The sequence below is a fragment of the Eschrichtius robustus genome, chromosome 19, assembly GCF_028021215.1.
Source record: "Eschrichtius robustus isolate mEscRob2 chromosome 19, mEscRob2.pri, whole genome shotgun sequence".
Lineage (NCBI taxonomy): Eukaryota > Metazoa > Chordata > Mammalia > Artiodactyla > Eschrichtiidae > Eschrichtius > Eschrichtius robustus.
The window spans coordinates 66,805,182-66,822,978 of record NC_090842.1 but is presented as its reverse complement, the minus strand read 5'-3'; the positions used below and the strand labels follow the sequence as shown (position 1 = coordinate 66,822,978).

Here is a 17,797-nt window from a genome sequence, read left to right as displayed (position 1 = left end):
AGAATCAGAAATTCGGAGAGAGACAGACACTGGCACTGAGGGGTGAGGAAGCCCCTAGAGTTCAAGGTTGTGGATTGGCTGGGAAGGGGGAGGGGGATACCAAAAAAGATCAGTGTCCGATGGAGGTGGGGAGTGTGAGGTCCTGTGGGCCTGACACACCCCTCCCCCTCCCTCTCCCCCTCACACACCTGTTTCCCCGTTTTAGCGCCTGTTGTCACCCGGGTGGAATCCTGGTGGCAGACAAAGGGATGGGGGTGGGGAGGGGGGGACAGAGAGATGGACAGAGACAGAGGTGGAGAGACGGAGAAGCTGAGACAGACACACACAGAGAAACACAGACGGAGAGTCATAGAGACAAAGGAGAGACAGAGACAGGGAAACGGGGTATGGGAAGTGGAGGCCCAGAGAGACACAGAGAAAGGGACCCCTTCATGGAGCGAGAAGGGGTCCCTTGTACCCCTTTCATCAATAAGCATCCTCCAAGGACCTACTGCGTGCTGAGCCCAGGGGCTTCAGAGCATAGTGTGCCGTGTGATCTGGGAGATGGGGAGCCCGAGGGTGGCCTGACCCAGCCTGGGGTTCCTGGACAATGCTTTTGGGATGGAGGAGAGGCCTTGGAACAGCCAGGTGGTGCCTCGATCCCGAAAGTGGAGCCAGAGTGGGGGCAGGGCAGCCTCTGAGTGTCAGGAAAGGAATTCTCTACCCCTCCCTCTCCCCCTGGGGCGGGGCTGAGCCTCCCACTATAAACTGGGGGTGCTTCAGCCTGCCCAGCAAGACTGCCCCACCGCTCACGCCTCTGCAGACGCAGCCTCAGGTAACGGTCCCAGAGGAACTGGGGATGGAAGGGAACGTATTAGGACTTGGGGGTTATAGAAGCTGGGAGTGCAGGGTTTGGGTGTCCCAGAATATAACATCTTAGGACCTCGGAGGTCTGAGTCTGAGGGAATCTCAGAAACTGGGAGTCCCTGGGCTTGGATGACAGACAGTCTGGGTGTCAGAACTGGGGGGCAGTGTCTCAGAATCTGGCGATTTAGGAATCGAGGTCGCAGTCTGATGTCTCATGATGGGAGGTATTAGAATTTGTAATGTCATATTTTGGGGCTTCATGAATCAGTCCCCTGAGTTTAGGCATCCAGATTTTGGGGTCTCACAGTCCCGAGGTTTCAGAATTTAGGGGATGTCAAGACCTAGGGGGTCAAGATTTTAGGGCACCCATAATCGGGAGTCTCGACAGTTGGAGTCTCAGAATCTGGAGATATGAGGAGTTACTGGCTTTCAGAATTCATAAATTGGGGTCTGTGGGTATGGGGATTTTGTGGGGTCTCTCAATCTGGACGCCTTGGGGATCTCACAGATTGGGGAGTCTTAGTATTTAGGGGTCAGGATGAGGTCTGGGGACAGAAGCTGCTCTTATGTGTCCTGTCCCCTCCATGGCAGTGGGTGAAGGTGAAAGGAGGCGACAGGTGGGCAGATAACCAGCCAAAGGGGAGGGGACCTGGGGTGGGAGAGGGCAGCGGGTATGATTAATTATCCTAGAACCCCCCCCCCTCCACGAATACTTCTCAGGAGATGTCCTCTGTGTCACTCTCTACGACATCTCCCCAAAATAGACCCTGGGGGTGGGGCAGCTATTGTCTTCGGGCCACTGTCCCTTCCCAAATACCTTCTCCTAATCCCTACTCAGATCAGGTTCCTACGGACTTGTCATAAGACAAAAGGGGACAGCTGTGGTCAGGGGGCGGGGGCTGCAGCCTTGGGGCTCTGCCCGGGCCGTATCTCCCAATGCGCTGTCTTCACCCGCGGTTTAGGAGTCTTTAGGAGTTGGGGGTCCCCAGCCCCTCCTCCCTCAGACCCAGGGGTCCAGACCCCCAGCCCCTCCTCCCTCAGACCCAGGGCTCCAGGCCCCCGGCCCCTCCTCCCTCAGACCCAGGAGTCCAGGCTCCCGGCCCCTCCCCCCTCAGACCCAGGGCTCCAGGCCCCCGGCCCCTCCCCCCTCAGACCCAGGGGACCGGGCCCCCAGCCCCTCCTCCCTCAGACCCAGGGGTCCGGGGCCCCTGCTCCTCGTCCCTCAGACCCAGGGGTCCAGGCCCCCAACCCCTCCTCCCTCAGACCCAGGGGTCCCGGCCCCCAGCCCCTCCTCCCTCAGACCCAGGAGTCCAGGCTCCCGGCCCCTCCCCCCTCAGACCCAGGGCTCCGGGCCCCCAGGCCCTCCCCCCTCAGACCCAGGGGTCCCGGCCCCCAGGCCCTCCCTCCTCAGACCCAGGGGTCCCGGCCCCCAGCCCCTCCTCCCTCAGACCCAGGGGTCCAGGCCCCCAGCCCCTCCCCCCTCAGACCCAGGGGTCCCGGCCCCCAGCCCCTCCCCCCTCAGACCCAGGGGTCCCGGCCCCCAGCCCCTCCTCCTCTGGGCCCCACCCCACTCCGCCTGTTCTCTGCTGCTCGCAGGACACCAGGATGTCGGACGCCGAAGAGCAGGAATATGAGTGAGTGATGCTGGCAGGAGGGCTGGGGCCCTGCAGCGGTGGAGACACCTCCCCCCGCCAAGGCGCCTAACTCTCCCCCTCCCTCTTTCCTTCCCACCCGGGTCCCCAGGGAGCAGCCTGAAGGTGAGTGGAGAGTGGGCTGGCCTTGGGGGGGAGGGGAGGTGGGGACGCCTCGGCGCATCTTAGCCCACCCTGCCCTACGCCCACCCTCCTGGTCCGCACAGCCCGTGGGAAAAGCTCAGTGGGCCCACTTGCAGCTGAGGCCCAGAGGGGTCCCCCCGTCTAGATGACTCGAACCCGAGCGCGGGTCTCTGCGCACTCCCCCACTCTTCCCCCATCTGAAGCCCCTTCCGTCCCCGCCCCGGGCTCCTCACGCCGCCTCTTCTCTCCCCCACCCCTTCCAGAAGAGGAGGCTGCGGAGGAGGAGGAGGAAGGTGAGGCCCTGGACTCCGCAGGTCTGGAGCTGGACGCAGGACCGGGGGGCTGGGTGGGCGGGGGACGGGGATCTCGATGGCCTCGGCCTCAGCTCCTTTAACAGCCTCTCCCCTCTCTCCCCTCTCTCCCCTTCCCGCATCCGGGCATGGCTGCTCCCCTCCCCCAGCTCCCCAAATCCTCGCTTCTCCTCCCGCCCCCTCCCCAGCCCCCGAGGAGCCGGAGCCGGTGGCTGAGCGAGGTAACCGCGGCTGCTTCGCTTCCTGAGGCCGATTTCGGGGGTCCTCAGGGCCCTGACCTCCAAGATGACTCTCCCCCCGCTCCCGTAACCCGTCCCCGTAACCCGCCCCAGGCCCGGTCCTTTAAGCCCCGGAGAGCTCTCGCGCTCTCTGGCGGCCAGGAAGGGAAATAGCCTCGCAACGGCTTTAACCCGTTCCCTTCCTTCTTAAAGGGACCGACACCCAAGCCTTCTTCCCCAGTCTGGAGGAATACTTATAGAAGGGTTGGATGTTTGCGGAGAGGCACCCCTCCCCCCTCTCATCTTCGCCTGTCTGTTACTTGTCTCCTTCATATACATTCAAAGGTTGGGGCGTGGGCTGTAGAAGGGACTAGCGGTGGGAGTCCGTATTCCTCTGTCCCCAAGGGGGAGGGGGCTGGGGACGCAACTCCTGGGTCACCGAGTGAAGAGGGGGCTTGGGGCCTCCCTGCACTGCTAGATCTTGATGGAGGGCAGGAGCTCTGGGTATGTAGAACGAGGGTCTGAGGGTTTGCTTTTTTTTTCTCCTTATGGTCTGGGGGTTTGGACACCTGGGTTCCCAGAGAAGTGGGAGGGGGATCCCCACACCAGTTCTGAATGTATATCTGATGCGTGTGACCCTCTCCCTCCTTTATGGCCACCCCGATTTCCCTTATCCTCTTTCCCCCCCTCATACCCTTCCCCCAGAGCTGCAGGAGAAGGGAACTGGGCTTGTGGGGACCAAGGCTTGGAGGGGGGTCCCTCCTTTGGATGTGTCATGCCCACCCCAAGAACTCTTGCTAATTATCTTTTTGTATCCCTCCACCAGAAGAGGAGCGCCCCAAACCAAGGTGAGATCCTGGGGGGGTGGGGGTCCCAATCATGTCCTCTTAAATATGTCCCCCACCTCCAGAGATAGGGTGCAAGAAAGGCAGAGAAGGAGAGTGGGGAAATGGAAACATAGAAAAGGACAGTGATTCCTTCTTTCCACAAACATTTCTGGTGAACTTCCCACTGTGTTTGGCAAGAGTTAGACTCTTGCTGTCCTGTTGGTGAAACAGACCCAGATACAGCAATGGTAGTGCAGAAGAGGGCCCTGTCTGTGCCCTAGGCAATCAAGGAAGGCTTCCCAGGGGAGGTGATGCCGAGTCCTGAGGGCGGAGTCCTTCAGTTTGCTAGCTGAAGGAAGTAGAAGGGAGATTGTAGATGACGAAGCGGAGTGGTGTGTGCAAAGTCCAGTAGCTGGATCTAGGCTAGTTTTTCAGGGAACAGATGCAGACACAGGTCATTCTGATGAGAAAGATCCAAACTAGGCAGACCAGTGAAGTCTGTGAGAGCTCACCCCTGGAGGGTGTGACATTGGGGACAAAGCTTGGAGATGCAAGGAGGCAGCAATCGAGCATGAGATGCAGAAATTCTCTGGGGCACCGGGGAGCCATGGAAGGGCTGTCCTCAATTCAGGGAGTGTATCCCCCCAAATCCCCGCCCTCCCCGCCAGAGGAAGAGGCCGGCAAGTGCCTTCTCATTGGGTTCACTGCCTGGAGTGGCGTGATTAGTGGTCAATTTCAGAGGGGGCCGAGGATCAGATCTGGCTGAGAGCACAGGGGCACATGAAAGCACAGGTGTGCTTCAGTGTCAGGGAAAGCTTGTTGGAGGAGGGAAGGTCTCAGGGGTGGAGTATATCAGGGGAAGGGCATTGTAGGCAGAGCAAACGGAGTGTGCAAAGGCCCGGGGGCACAAAGGCACATGACATGGCCAGGGAACCGTAGGATGTGGTGAGTTTTCAAGGGGAAAAGGCCTAAGCTGGAGCAGAGGGCATAGGGTGGAAAGGGGCCACAGACTGAGAGACCCACAGGTTGATGAGCTCAGTTGGGGCAGGGTGTGTGCAAAGGCAGGAAATGTTCAGGAAGCGTCTGTTTACTGGAGTCTGGGGTTTGGGAGAGAGTCTGGGCTGGAGACAGAGTTGGTGAATCCTCGGTAATTGATGATAATCGAAGTCACAGGAGTGAATGACATTAATCACAAGAGTGTCCCACGAATGAATCAAAGGGCAAAACTCTCTTAATCTGAATAATAGAAATTGTTGCTTTTTATTAAGTCAGGAAAGATGAAGCATAATTTGTTTAAAATTCTCTTTGATCATTGAATGACCAAAAAAGGAAACAAAAAGTCAAATATATGAGGGTTTTTTTCATTCCTTAAGTTAAACTTTAAAACTGTATTTAAGGAATCAAATCTTACAAAATCCTGGAAGGTTTTGGTAATGATGATGATAATTTCAAGGAAATTAATAAAATACCTATTGATTTTAAAGTGTATTTTATTCAATAGTTTTGGTATCTTGCCATGGAGGATACTAGCCCAGCCTAGCAGAAAAGTGCAATATGTATAGCGTATTTTAAAAGTTATATTCCATAATCATTTTGAAATGCTGGGCAAACATAAAAAAAAATCCCATACAAAGTTATTTGCATTTAATTCAGTTAATCAGGCATTTTGAAAGCTAATTGATTAAAACACTGTAATATGATTGAAATTTTGTAACATTTTAATGTTATTTTTACTCTACTGTGAAAAGTTTTTTATACGATATACACACCCTAGTTTATTTTTGTGTCTTAGTGTGGACTTACAAGTTTACTACAGGTATCCTGAGCCAGGAACACAATCAGGTTTCAGGCCAGTTTGATACTGGCTATTCTTAATTTTCATATGAGTGTAGGACTTCAAACCAAATGTTATGTCAGTGGGACTGTGCTGTCTGTGGAAGTTAATAGATTACATGATCATTTTCTTCAGACTTGAAGGAGAGTGATAAATAAGATTTGGAGTCATAGGGTACTGATGTACAATTTAAGGATTAAAGTTTCTTATAAATCAATTGTGAACAATGAATTATTAAATTAAATGTTGACTTCCTAGTATAAAACTGCAAGAATAAAAATAAATTCTCCAGCTTAAAAAAAAAAGAAAGAAAGAAAGAGAAAATTCCAGGAAGTGGGAGTGCCCAGGGCAGGAAATCAAGGAGAGGACAAGGGCAGTCCCCCAGAGCAGCACCACCCAATACAAATACAATGCAAGCCACATATGTAATAACTTAAAAAACAATTTTTTTTTTACTAGCAGCCTTTTAAGAAGTAAACCCAAACAGGTAAAATTAATCCCAATAGCGTATTTTACTCAACCTGTTATAGCCAAAATCTCGTAATTTCAACATTAATCCATATAAAACGTTATTAGTAAAATATTTTACATTCTTTTGTTCAACCAAGTCTGTGAAATCCAGTGCATTTCACTGACAGCCCCTCTGATCTGGACCAGCCACATTCCAGGCGCTCAGCACACGTGTGGCTGGTGCAGCCCAGCAGGGAGGTCAGACTACTCAGTGTTTCTTCTCTTCTGTCCACTCAGCCGGCCCGTGGTACCTCCGCTGATCCCCCCAAAGATCCCAGAGGGGGAACGTGTGGACTTCGATGTAAGTAACAGACATCCCATCCCAGCAGGGGCTGCTAGCCTATAGAGTGCAAATTAGGAAGAGGCGCCCCTTCCTAGCCACTGTTTTTTGTTTGTTTTTGTCTTTTCCCTTTTGTTTGTTTGTTTCCTACCCCCTTCTTTTGGAATTGTGCCTTGACAGCCCCTTAGTTTAGTGTCAGAATACGATGCTTTGCTGCCATCTGCTGGAAACACAGTGCATGGCAGACGTCTGTCCCAGCTGTCAACGCCACCAATTCTTTTTTTTTTTTTTTTTTTTAATTTATTTTTGCCTGCGTTGGGTCTTCGTTGCTCCGCGCGGGCTTTCTCTAGTTGCAGAGCGAACGGGGGCTACTCTTCGTTGCGGTGCGCGGGCTTCTCATTGCGGTGGCTTCTCTTGTTGCGGAGCACGGGCTCTAGGCGCACAGGCTTCAGTAGTTGTGGCTCACGGGCTCTAGAGCGCAGGCTCAGTAGTTGTGGCGCACGGGCTTAGTTGCTCTGTGGCATGTGGTATCTTCCCAGACTAGGGCTCAAACATGTGTGCCCTGCATTGGCAGACGGATTCTTAACCACTGGGCCACCAGGGAAGCCCAACCACACCAATTCTTGCTGCAAAGGGCTCCGCCTCCTGATGCTTCTCAGAAGTGCTGAGAGGTTGGCGCCCTCTTGGGGCACCACCTGGGGAATGACCGTGCTCCCACCCTCTGTCCCCTAGGACATCCACCGGAAGCGCATGGAAAAAGATCTGCTGGAGCTGCAGACGCTCATTGATGTGCATTTTGAACAGCGGAAGAAAGAGGAAGAGGAGCTTGTGGCGCTAAAAGAACGCATTGTGAGTCAAGGGAGGTGGGGTTCCCCAAATTCTTCTCCCTCCTTCCATCCTTTGGGTCTTGGGAGATACGTTCCCGTCCACTACAGACCCAAGGCTGAAACTTTTGGGAAAGTACCCAAGTTGGTGCCCATCGCCACTCTTGACCTACCCTGGGAAGTGATAAAGGGGGTGCCTGGTGGTCCCTGCACCCCCTCATTCTTCTCTCTCCCCCAGGAGCGGCGCCGGTCGGAGAGAGCTGAGCAACAGCGCTTCAGAACCGAGAAGGAGCGCGAGCGTCAGGCTAAGCTGGTGGTGGGTGTTTCCCCTCCTCCCGGAGCCCAAATGTTACTTTTTCAGCTGGACACTGCAATTTTCCACTCATAATATTCTCTGTGATCCCATAAAAGTCCTCATGCTGTATTATTCAAGGGTCTTTCTGTTGGAAGGGACAGAAACTCCAACCCAAACTGAACTTAGCAGAAAGAGAACTTTATTGGCTCATATAACTAAAAGGTCTAGGGCATGGCTTGCTTCAGGCATGGCTGGATCAAGGGACTCAAATAATATCACAAAGACCCAGCTTTTATCTTCCCATCTTGGCCAATATTTCTGTGGACAATGTGTCCAGGAGGGTGTGCAACTCATCCTGGTTTGCCTGGCACTTTCCTGGTCTGAGCCCTGAAAATCCTGCATCCCGTCAGTCCCAGGCAAACCAGATGGTTCCCAGGCAGGGGTGGCAAATGGCCACCAGCAGCTCTGGCTTAAACTCATCTTTTCTCTGTCTCCTGCACAAATCCTGGGATGTTTTCAGATTGTTCACCTGTCCACTGTGGAGTGAATCACTGGCTAGTTGGGAGACAGTGGCTAGAATGCTTCCATTGGTTTAACCCTTGAAAACATGACCTGACTTGGCATCAGGAGTGGCTCACTCAAACCACTTTTTTTTTTTTGCCACGCTGCGCGGCACGTGGGATCTTAGTTCCCCGACCAGGGATCGAACCCATGCCCCCTCACAGAGTCTTAACCACTGGACCACCAGCGAAGTCCCTCAAACCACTTTATTTATTTATTGGCTGCATTGGGTCTTCGTTGCTGCGTGTGGGCTTTCTCTAGTTGCGGTGAGTGGGGGCTACTCTTCGTTGCGGTGCACGGGCTTCTCACTGCGGTGGCGTCTCTTGTTTCAGAGCACGGGCTCTAGACATGTGGGCTTCACTAGTTGTGGCACGCAGGCTCAGTAGGTGTGGCTTGTGGGCTCTAGAGCACAGGCTCAGTAGTTGTGGCGCACGGGCTTAGTTGCTCCATGATATGTGGGATAGTCCCGGACCAGGGCTCGAACCCGTGTCCCCTGCATTGGCAGGCGGATTCTTAACCACTGTGCCACCAGGGAAGCCCCCTGAAACCACTTTTAAAGAACAGGAAACGGGTGGTGTGGTACACAAAGGACTGGTCTCCCAAAAATGTCCACATCTTAATTCCCAGAGACTATGAATATGGGAACCTACCTGGCAAAAGGGACTTTGTAGGTATGATTAAGTTAAGGATCTTGAGATCGGGAGATTCTCCTGGATTTTCTGGGTGAGCCCAATGTTATCACAAGGGTCCTTATACAAGCGAGGACCTTTGAAGATGGAGGAAGTGGCCCCGAGCCAAGGGATGCAGGCGGCCCCTAGAAGCCAGAAGAGCAAAGGGAGTGAATCTCCCCTAATGCCTCCAGAAGGACCCAGCCGTGTCCATACCTTGACTTAGCTCATGAGACCCATTTCAGACTTCTGACCTGCAGAACTATAAGCTGATAAACTTTCATTGTTTTAAGCCACTCTGTTTGCAAATTACAGCAGCGAGAGGAAATTAATTCAGGTGGGGAATCCTGGACAAGTGAAACACCATCATACCCATCTCACCTGCCTCTCCAGTGGGGAGGGGGCTTTGGTCTGGACAAGCCACTAATTCTGGAACATGCAATGCAGACTTTCTGGTTGTGGTAATGCCTTAGTGAAGGCATTCTAGAACCTCTTCCTCAGGCTCAAGGCCAAGAGCCTCTTTACTGCCCCAAGCCCCCCGACTCCCATCACAAGTTACCTTCCATGACCCTCTGAGGACAGTCATTCTCCTCTCATGAGACTAAGGAAGAGTAAGTCCCAGAGAGGGTATGTGCCTGCTCTGAGGTCACACAGCAAAGATCACCATTGGCCATTTCAGGCTGGAGCATGCAGAAAAAGCAAGCACATCCCTCCACTAGTTTAATATTTTCCTTGGGGGTGGTATATAAAGTCTCAAAGAGGAGGAAGGGCTTGCAGGTAGTCACACAGCCAGGCCTGGAAAGGTGAGGAGGGGACCGTCAGCATCCTTGCCTGTTCTGATATTGACCTTGTTTTACGCTTGGGTCTGATTGATCCCCGCTTCACTCAGTGCAGAAGAGGGCCCCCTCCCACGTGCCCATCTCAGACCCCCTCCCCTCTCAGTCCAGGGTGCTGGAGGGAGGCCCAGGAATTAAACCCTTTCTTCCCGCAGGAGGAGAAGATGCGGAAGGAAGAGGAAGAGGCCAAGAAGCGGGCTGAGGACGATGCCAAGAAGAAGAAGGTTCTGTCCAACATTGGGGCCCACTTTGGGGGCTACCTGGTCAAGGTGAGCTCAGCCTGCTGGGGCCTCAACCGGAAACGGGTGGTGTGGTGCGCAAAGGACTGGTCTCCCTAAGACGTGGGAGGAGGGGCTGGGGGCCCGGACCCCTGGGTCTGAGGGTGGAGGGGCTGGGGGTCTGGGCTGATGGAGGAGGGACTTGTGGCCCGGACCCCTGGGTCTGAGGGTGGAGGGAATGGGGGCCCAGACCCTTGGGTCTGAGGAGGGAGGGTTGGGGGTTCCGGAACCCTTGGTGTGAGGGGGGAGGCACTGGGGGCCTGGACCCCTGGGTCAGAGGGGCGAGGGGCTGGGGGCTGGGACCCCTGCGTGTGAAGGGGGAGGGGTTGGTGGTCTGGGTTGAAGGAGGAGGGGCTGGGGGCCGGGACACCTGGGTCTGAGGGAGGAGGGGCTGGGGGCCTGGGCCCCTGGGTCTGAGGGTGGAGGGGCTGGGGGCCCAGACCCCTGGGTCCTGAGGTGCGGAGCCATCCGGATGACCCATCCCCCAGCTCACAATGTCCTTTCCAACCGTCAGGCAGAACAGAAGCGGGGTAAGCGCCAGACAGGGCGTGAGACGAAAGTGCGCATCTTGTCGGAGCGTAAAAAGCCTCTGAACATCGACCACATGGGAGAAGAACAGCTCCGGTAGGTGGGAGAGGCCTGGGTATGAGACAGGCAGATAAGGGGATGCCTGACCCAGATCCGAGTTGGGCAGAAGCCCTGGTGCTGTGTGACTTTGGGCAAGTGTCTCTCCCTCTCTGCGCCCCTGTAGACTCCCCTGTGGAATGTTTCACTGATATAGGACCCATGTTTTGTGGGTGCCGAGACCTGTAGAGTCTGGGTGATAATACGGAAGCCAGACAACAGATCTGACCAAAATTTAGGAGATGATGGTGTTTTGATGTCCCCTGGGAACTCTGAATGGGCCCCATCTTTTACCTGAATTAAAGCCAGCGCACTGGCAACAGTTTTCCAGCCACATCTCTTCTGGATGGCGCTCTATCTTGCCCTTCACAGCTCACTGTCTGCACAGCCTGGATCTCGTGATAAGCCACCTGAGGGAAGGCCGGGGAGGGTCTTTCCTTCGGGGCCCTCGTCTGCGTCTTGACATTTTCTGGCCCAGGCACAGACTTTGAAGTCAGAAACATCCACCACCTCATAGGCAGCACAGTGATGGGGTTTGGAGCTCAACATCTGAAACCACTTGCCAGGGGCTCAGTGCCGGCTGCACCACTTACAGCTGTGTGATCTTAGGCACATTGTTTACCTTCTGTGAGCCTTGCTTCCCTCACCGGTAAAATGAGGCTGTGATAACAAAATCTACATCACAGAGCAGTGGAAGGTCAGTGAGCCCATCACCATCATCATCATAACGGCAGCAGCAGCCCCCTGTGGAGGGCTTACAACCCTACGAGGCAGATACTATAATACTGTTATCACCCTCATGTTAAAGATAAGCAAGCAACTGGAACATAAAAAAAAAAAAAAAAAAAGAGCAACCCTAGGCACAGAGAGGTTGAGTAACCTTTCCAGGGTTGCACACCTTGCAAGTGGAAGAGTGGGGATTTGAACCCAGGCAGTCTGGTGCGGTAGTCTGTGCTCTTCATCACTCTTTTACAAAGTGGTGTGAAATGTTTAACACGTGGATCTCCAGGGCCTAAAAGTCCACATCTTAGCATTTGCTCATTTCCACGGTGTAAATACTCCCACCGTGCTGATTTCAAACTACCAGTGTGAGAACAGTGCACTCGGAGTCGGGAAAGGATGCGCAGATTTGGCTCCAGCCCACCACTGGCGATGTGCCGTCCTTCCCCAGTCACGTTATCACAGGGCCTAGCACTAAATAACATGTCGCTAAAGTTCCTTTTTCCTCCTCTTTCCTTCCCTCACCACACATCCACTCATAATTTGGGCCTACTAATTTTTTTTTTTAATTTTATTTATTTACTTATTTATTTTTGGCTGTGTTGGGTCTTCGTTTCTGTGCGAGGGCTTTCTCTAGTTGCGGCAAGTGGGGGCCACTCTTCATCGCGGTGCGCGGGCCTCTCACTATCGCGGCCTCTCTTGTTGCGGAACACAGGCTCCAGACGCGCAGGCTCAGTAGTTGTGGCTCACGGGCCTAGTTGCTCCGCGGCATGTGGGATCTTCCCAGACCAGGGCTCGAACCCGTGTCCCCTGCATTGGCAGGCAGATTCTCAACCACTGCGCCACCAGGGAAGCCTAGAGGTCTACTAATATTTTTTGAGTATCTCAAGTTATTTAAGTTTTATTTATTAGATAGAGGTCATGTGATGGTCTATAAAATTTTAAAGTAAAATACACCAAGGAAGAGACAGCATTTGAAGACCATTAGCTGGCAAAAGAAAACAAAGACTGCTAGTAAGAATAAAAAGAATAGTAACAACTAGCTTTGTCGAGTATTTAGCATGTGCCAGGTACTTTATACCTATTCTCTCATTCTATAACAGTTCAAGGCAGTAGATTTTTAAGTTCAGAATAAGTTTGGCCTCTAATAACTGAGATCTGACTATAGCAGCCTAAAATATAGAGGTTTGTTTTCTCACGTAGAAGAAATCTGTAGTCCATAGCTGGTATGGCAGCTCTACAAAATCATTAGAGACTCAGGCTCCTATTTTTCTGCTCCACTACTTTTAGCCCAATATTTCTGTCCTCAAAATCACCTCATGGTCCAATGTGGCTGCTGGAGTTCCAGCCATCACATCCAAGCAGCAGAAATTACAAAGCAAAACCCACAAAGTCTTACCTGGAAGCTCCACCCAATGACCTACTTTCATCCCATTGGCTACCCTACCTGTAAGGGAGATTGGGGAGAGAAACTTTTTAACTGAGCCTAGTGCAAAAAATTTGATTTCTAAGGAAGAAAGGGAGAAGGTGGGCAACCAGCCATTTCTTTCACCATTTGATTTCTACATTTTTCTGGAGAGGGAAAAAGGATCCTAGGGAGAGTCACTTGGCCATAGTCACAAACCAGAGAATTCCAAAGCTGGTATTTGAACCAAGGCTTTCTGACTCCAGGGCCTAGGCCCTTAACCATGCTCATTCTCCCTTAGAGAAACGTGAGCTCTCTGTTTTGGATATGGAGAAGTGGGCAGAGATTTTAAAACCCCTTGCTGCAATTCACTTTGAATATCGTGGCCTCCAATATTAACAAAATGGCACCAATAATGTCGAACTCAGAGACTCGCTCTGTGGCTTTGAACAGTTCCCTCAGCCTCTTTGGGCTCATGGCCTGGTCTGGCTCCCTTCCATGACAGCCCTTCTGCCCTGCCAGGGAGAAGGCCCAGGAACTGTCGGACTGGATCCACCAGTTGGAGTCTGAGAAGTTTGACCTGATGGAGAAGATGAAGCAACAGAAATATGAGGTGAGACCCATCTCTGCTGAAGGCCAGGCTGGGCTGGGGATGGCTGGGTGGGGGGCTGGGCTGGGGCTGGGTAGGGGGTGAGCGGGCCTGTCCCTCCGGCTGTGCCAGAATCTCCCTCCTGTCTCTGCAGATCAATGTTCTGTACAATCGCATCAGCCACGCCCAGAAGTTGTAAGTGTGAACCCGGCCCTGAGCCCCACACCCCTCCCTCTGACTCTTGGGGCCTCTCTTTCCTTTCCTCTTGCTGTCCCTTACTCTGAGTTTCAGTTCTCCACCCCTTCTTGGGGGCTCTGTCTTTGTCCCTCTTTCTCTGGGACGGTCTCATAATCTGTCCTTTCCTCTCCACCCTCCAGCTCTCTTCCGGGGTCTCAATGCCCGTTTCTATGTCCCTCTAAATCACTGGTTCTTGGGGTGGGGGTGATCTTGCCCCCGAGCCCGGGGACATCGGGGGATGTCTGGAACCTGTTTGGGGAGGGGGACACTACTGGCACCCGGTGGGTGGAGCCCAGGGCTGCTGTTGCACGTCCTACAACGAACAGGACGGCCCCCACCACAGAATGATCCGGCCCCCGAATGTCGCTCGTGCTGAGGTTGAGAAGCCCGGCTTTTCCTCTGTTTCTTGTTCTGTCTCCCCTCTCTCCTTCCCTCCCTCCCTCCCCTCTACCGTCTCTTCATCTTCTCTCTCCATCTCACTTTCCATCTTTCTGTCTCTTTCACCCCAGCCTCCCCGACCCTCTCTCAGTCACTCACCATTTCCTTCCCCCTTCCCTGTACCCATAAATATTTATCAGCGCCCACATGAGCATCCTGAGCTCACCCACTGACACCAACTCCTATCCGCCTGTGGGCCTGTGACCACTAATCACGCCACTCCAGGCAGTGAACCCAATGAGAAGGCACTTGCCGGCCTCTTCCTCTGGCGGGGAGGGCGGGGATTTGGGGGGATGGACTCTCTGAATTGAGGACAGGGACCCATCTCAGAGGTGGGTCAGGGAGGCCTTCCTTCCTGACACCCCTCCTTCTCCTACAGCCGGAAGGGGGCCGGGAAGGGCCGCGTTGGAGGCCGCTGGAAGTGAGGATCTGGGCGCTGCCCCCCGACCCCCCTCCAGGCACCCGGGAGCCCTGGGAGTGTGTGTCCCATCTGTGGCTTGAAATAAATGCTCCCCGTGCAGCACCTGCTGTTCTTTGATTGTTATTATTAGAATCTTCAACAATCATGACGGTGATGTGTAAGCTTGAACCCTCACACACAGCTGGCAGGAATGGAAAATGGGGCTGCTGCTTTGGAAAACGGTCCAGTGGTTCCTCAAAAAGTTAAACGTAGAGTTACCATAGGACCCAGCAATTCTGCCCCAAGAGAACTGAAAATCTCTGTCCTCACAAAAACTTGTGCAGGAATCTTGGCAGCGTTACTCACGATAGCCAAGAGGTGGAAACAGCCCAAACGTCCGTCCACTGGTGAATGGATACAAGGGAATATCATTCAGCCATAAAAACGAATGCGGCTCTGACACAGGATACAATGTAGATGAGTCTCCAAATCATAACGAAAGAAGCCAGACACAAAAGGCCACACATTGTGTGATGCCACTGATAGGAAATTTCTAGAAGGCAAATCCATAGAGGCAGGGAGTAGAGTCGTGGTCTCCAGGGCCTCAGGGGAAGGAAGGAATGAGGGGTTATGGCTAAAAGGAATGGTGTTTCTTTTTGGGGGTGATGGGAGTGTCGTGGAATTAGACAGTAGTGACGGTTGCACAACCTTGTGAATAGACTAAAAACAAAAACCCACTGGGGCTTCCCTGGTGGCGCAGTGGTTGAGAATCCGCCTGCCGATGCAGTGGACACGGGTTCGAGCCCTGGTCCGGGAAGATCCCACATGCCGCGGAGCAACTAAGCCCGTGCGCCACAACTACTGAGCCTGCGCGTCTGGAGCCTGTGCTCCGCAACAAGAGAGGCCGCGATAGTGAGAGGCCCGCGCACCGCGATGAAGAGTGGCCCCCGCTCGCCGCAACTAGAGAAAGCCCTCGCACAGAAACGAAGACCCAACACAGCCGTAAATAAATAAAATTTAAAAAAAAAAAAAGAAAAAAGAAACTGTAGGAGGATAAATGTTTGTGTTTAAAAAAAAAAACCCACTGATCACACTGCTATATATAAGATACATAACCAACAAGGACCTACTGTACAGCACAGGGAACTATACTCAATATTTTGTAATAGGGTGGTTCAGTGGTTAGGACTCTGTGCTTCCACTGCCGGGGGCCTGGGTTCGATCCCTGGTTGGGGAACTAAGATCCCACAAGCTGCAGGGTGTAGCCAAAAAAAAAATTGCAATAACCTTTAAGAGAAAAGAATCTGAATAATAATATATATATATATATATATATATATATATAAAATAACTGAGTCACTTTGCTGTACACCTGAAACTAACACAACATTGTAAATTAACTGTACTTCAATTTTTAAAAATGGTTAAATAAAGGCACTGTGGCTCTTGAAAACAAAACAAAACAAAACAAAGCCAAAAGTGGATAAACCTAAAAAAACCCCACAAAACTGCCATCAGGAACCGAGATGCCTCCCGCCTTTCTGCTCTGCCTCCGTCTGTGAGGTCACAGATGGGTCGCAATATGATTTCTGGAGCTCCAAGCCATCACATCCACTTCCAGGAAGGAAGGCAGCAGAAGACAAGAAGGCAGAAACGTGCACCTCTCAGCTAAATCAAATCCCTTTCCAAAGACTTTCTGGATGCCCCACCCAGCAATGCTCACTTACATCTTATCGGCCACCCCTAACTGCAAAGATGACTAGGTCTCTTGCTCGCTCTTTAGCTGGTTGGGTGTTTTGCTGCTCCAAACAAAAGCAGGGTTCTATTTTTGATGGGCAGGCAGTTAGTGGTCTCTGACCCAGTCTCCCCTAACCCACATCTTATTCTTATCTTTCTGAGGTTATTTTCACCAGCCTTGAGGAGGGCCTGCAGTTCCCAGGTTAAGCATCAAACTTCCAGTGCTAGCGTTGAGAGAAAACAGCAGGCTTGAGAATTGAAAAAAACCTCCATCATGGAAAAGAGAAGGGCAGAAGAGAATTGTAATGAGTGGAATATAAAAATGCCTGTACAGAGCTGATGTCTACCTATGAGACAGGCCAGGTACACCATCTCAACAGCTACGAGAGGCAGAGATAAAGAGACTAAGCCTAGGTCACAGAGCTAGAAAGTGGGCAGAGGCAAGATCAAATCCAGGACTGCCTAAACCAGAGCTGGAATTCCTAACAATTGTAGTAGAATAGAATTTGTTAAATAGAGGTTAAAGTCTAAGCATAGGAACCTAAAGATTCCTAATAGAACTTATGGTGGGAGCACATCGTGTAGTAAGTTGTATGGGTTGAGCAGATACCCCAGATTGTGTCTCCCATAAATAAAACTCACAAAAATACAGACATATTTACACCAAAGCTTACAGACACAACAAACACAAGCATCCAAAAACAGCATACACCCAGCCACAGACATGATCACAAATACACACAGTTATCACAGTTATGCACAGGCACAGAAACACACATAAATACAGACACCGTAACAACATACGAATAATTTAAGCTCCCTGGAGAAGGAGGTGGGTGTGTACCTTGAGTGGGAAGTGTGGAGTTTAGGGACTACACGTTCCAAGAGCCACCGGGACTGCTATCCCCTTTGTATCCATCCCGACGGTCTCCAGGCCTTACGGGATTTGTAGTTTATTATTATTATTATTATTATTTTGCACAAGCCCAGGGACTTCAGAGTGGGTAGGGCTGCTCCGACATCCCTTGGGAAAAAAGAATCTTGCTTCTGTTTGGATTTCAGCGCCGTTATGCTGAAACGTTTGCGCTTTTTATGGGTCTTTGTTCCGGTCTAAAACTGCCTGCCTCTTTCCCAATGAGAATTTAAGTGCAGAGTGCTTAACATAAGGATTATATCATGCTTTATGGTGCTATGTATGAGGCAATTCACCCTCCACATCTGTTCGATCTCCTCGCCCTGGACTACAAATCCCAGCATGGTTTGCGATGATGTAGAGCCCGGTTGTGGACCCAGTCTCTTCGGTTCATTTCCCGATGTGATCCAGGGGTTCCATCAGGGACTTGGGGTGCTTTGGGGCTCTGCCTAGGACCAACTGTGCCTTTAGGGGCTTGGCCCCGAGGACTACGTTTCCCAGCGTGCCCAGCGGCCGATTGCCGTGACCTTTGTACCGCAATCTTTACTTCCCAGCATGCCCTGGGAGGTCACCCAGGGATTGTCTTGGTCTAAGGGTTGCGGACTCAAATCTCCCGTAGTGTCCTGACGTTTCCCACGACCTAGGGAATCCATTCATTCATTCATTCATTC

At 52.2% G+C, this 17,797-nt stretch overlaps 1 protein-coding gene across 3 annotated transcripts; it reads left to right on the top strand.

The window, feature by feature from the left end:
- Positions 1 to 2,865: 2,865 nt before the first annotated feature.
- TNNT1 (troponin T1, slow skeletal type) lies at positions 2,866 to 14,573 on the top strand. Of its 3 annotated transcripts, XM_068527449.1 has the most exons (11): positions 2,866 to 2,914; positions 3,082 to 3,153; positions 3,977 to 3,998; positions 6,559 to 6,622; positions 7,334 to 7,450; positions 7,664 to 7,741; positions 9,941 to 10,054; positions 10,578 to 10,687; positions 13,335 to 13,425; positions 13,556 to 13,596; positions 14,456 to 14,573. In XM_068527449.1, exons 5-11 carry the CDS (start codon positions 7,352 to 7,354, stop codon positions 14,499 to 14,501), a joined length of 579 nt encoding a protein of 192 aa, XP_068383550.1. In that variant the 5' UTR covers positions 2,866 to 2,914; positions 3,082 to 3,153; positions 3,977 to 3,998; positions 6,559 to 6,622; positions 7,334 to 7,351; the 3' UTR covers positions 14,502 to 14,573. The 3 variants fall into 3 exon arrangements, with proteins under 3 accessions (XP_068383550.1, XP_068383551.1, XP_068383552.1); XM_068527450.1 differs by lacking the exon at positions 3,082 to 3,153 and having other exon boundaries at positions 2,889 to 2,914; XM_068527451.1 differs by lacking the exons at positions 3,082 to 3,153; positions 3,977 to 3,998 and having other exon boundaries at positions 2,893 to 2,914.
- Positions 14,574 to 17,797: the final 3,224 nt, after the last annotated feature.

Bases quoted from the DNA above. Each gene is read 5' to 3' on its own strand.
- TNNT1 (XM_068527449.1), top strand. From the start codon at position 7,352: ATGGAAAAAGATCTGCTGGAGCTGCAGACGCTCATTGATGTGCATTTT. The intron at 7,451-7,663 runs GTGAGTCAAGGG...TCTCTCCCCCAG, and splicing joins TGGCGCTAAAAGAACGCATT to GAGCGGCGCCGGTCGGAGAG. The intron at 10,688-13,334 runs GTAGGTGGGAGA...CTGCCCTGCCAG, and splicing joins ATGGGAGAAGAACAGCTCCG to GGAGAAGGCCCAGGAACTGT.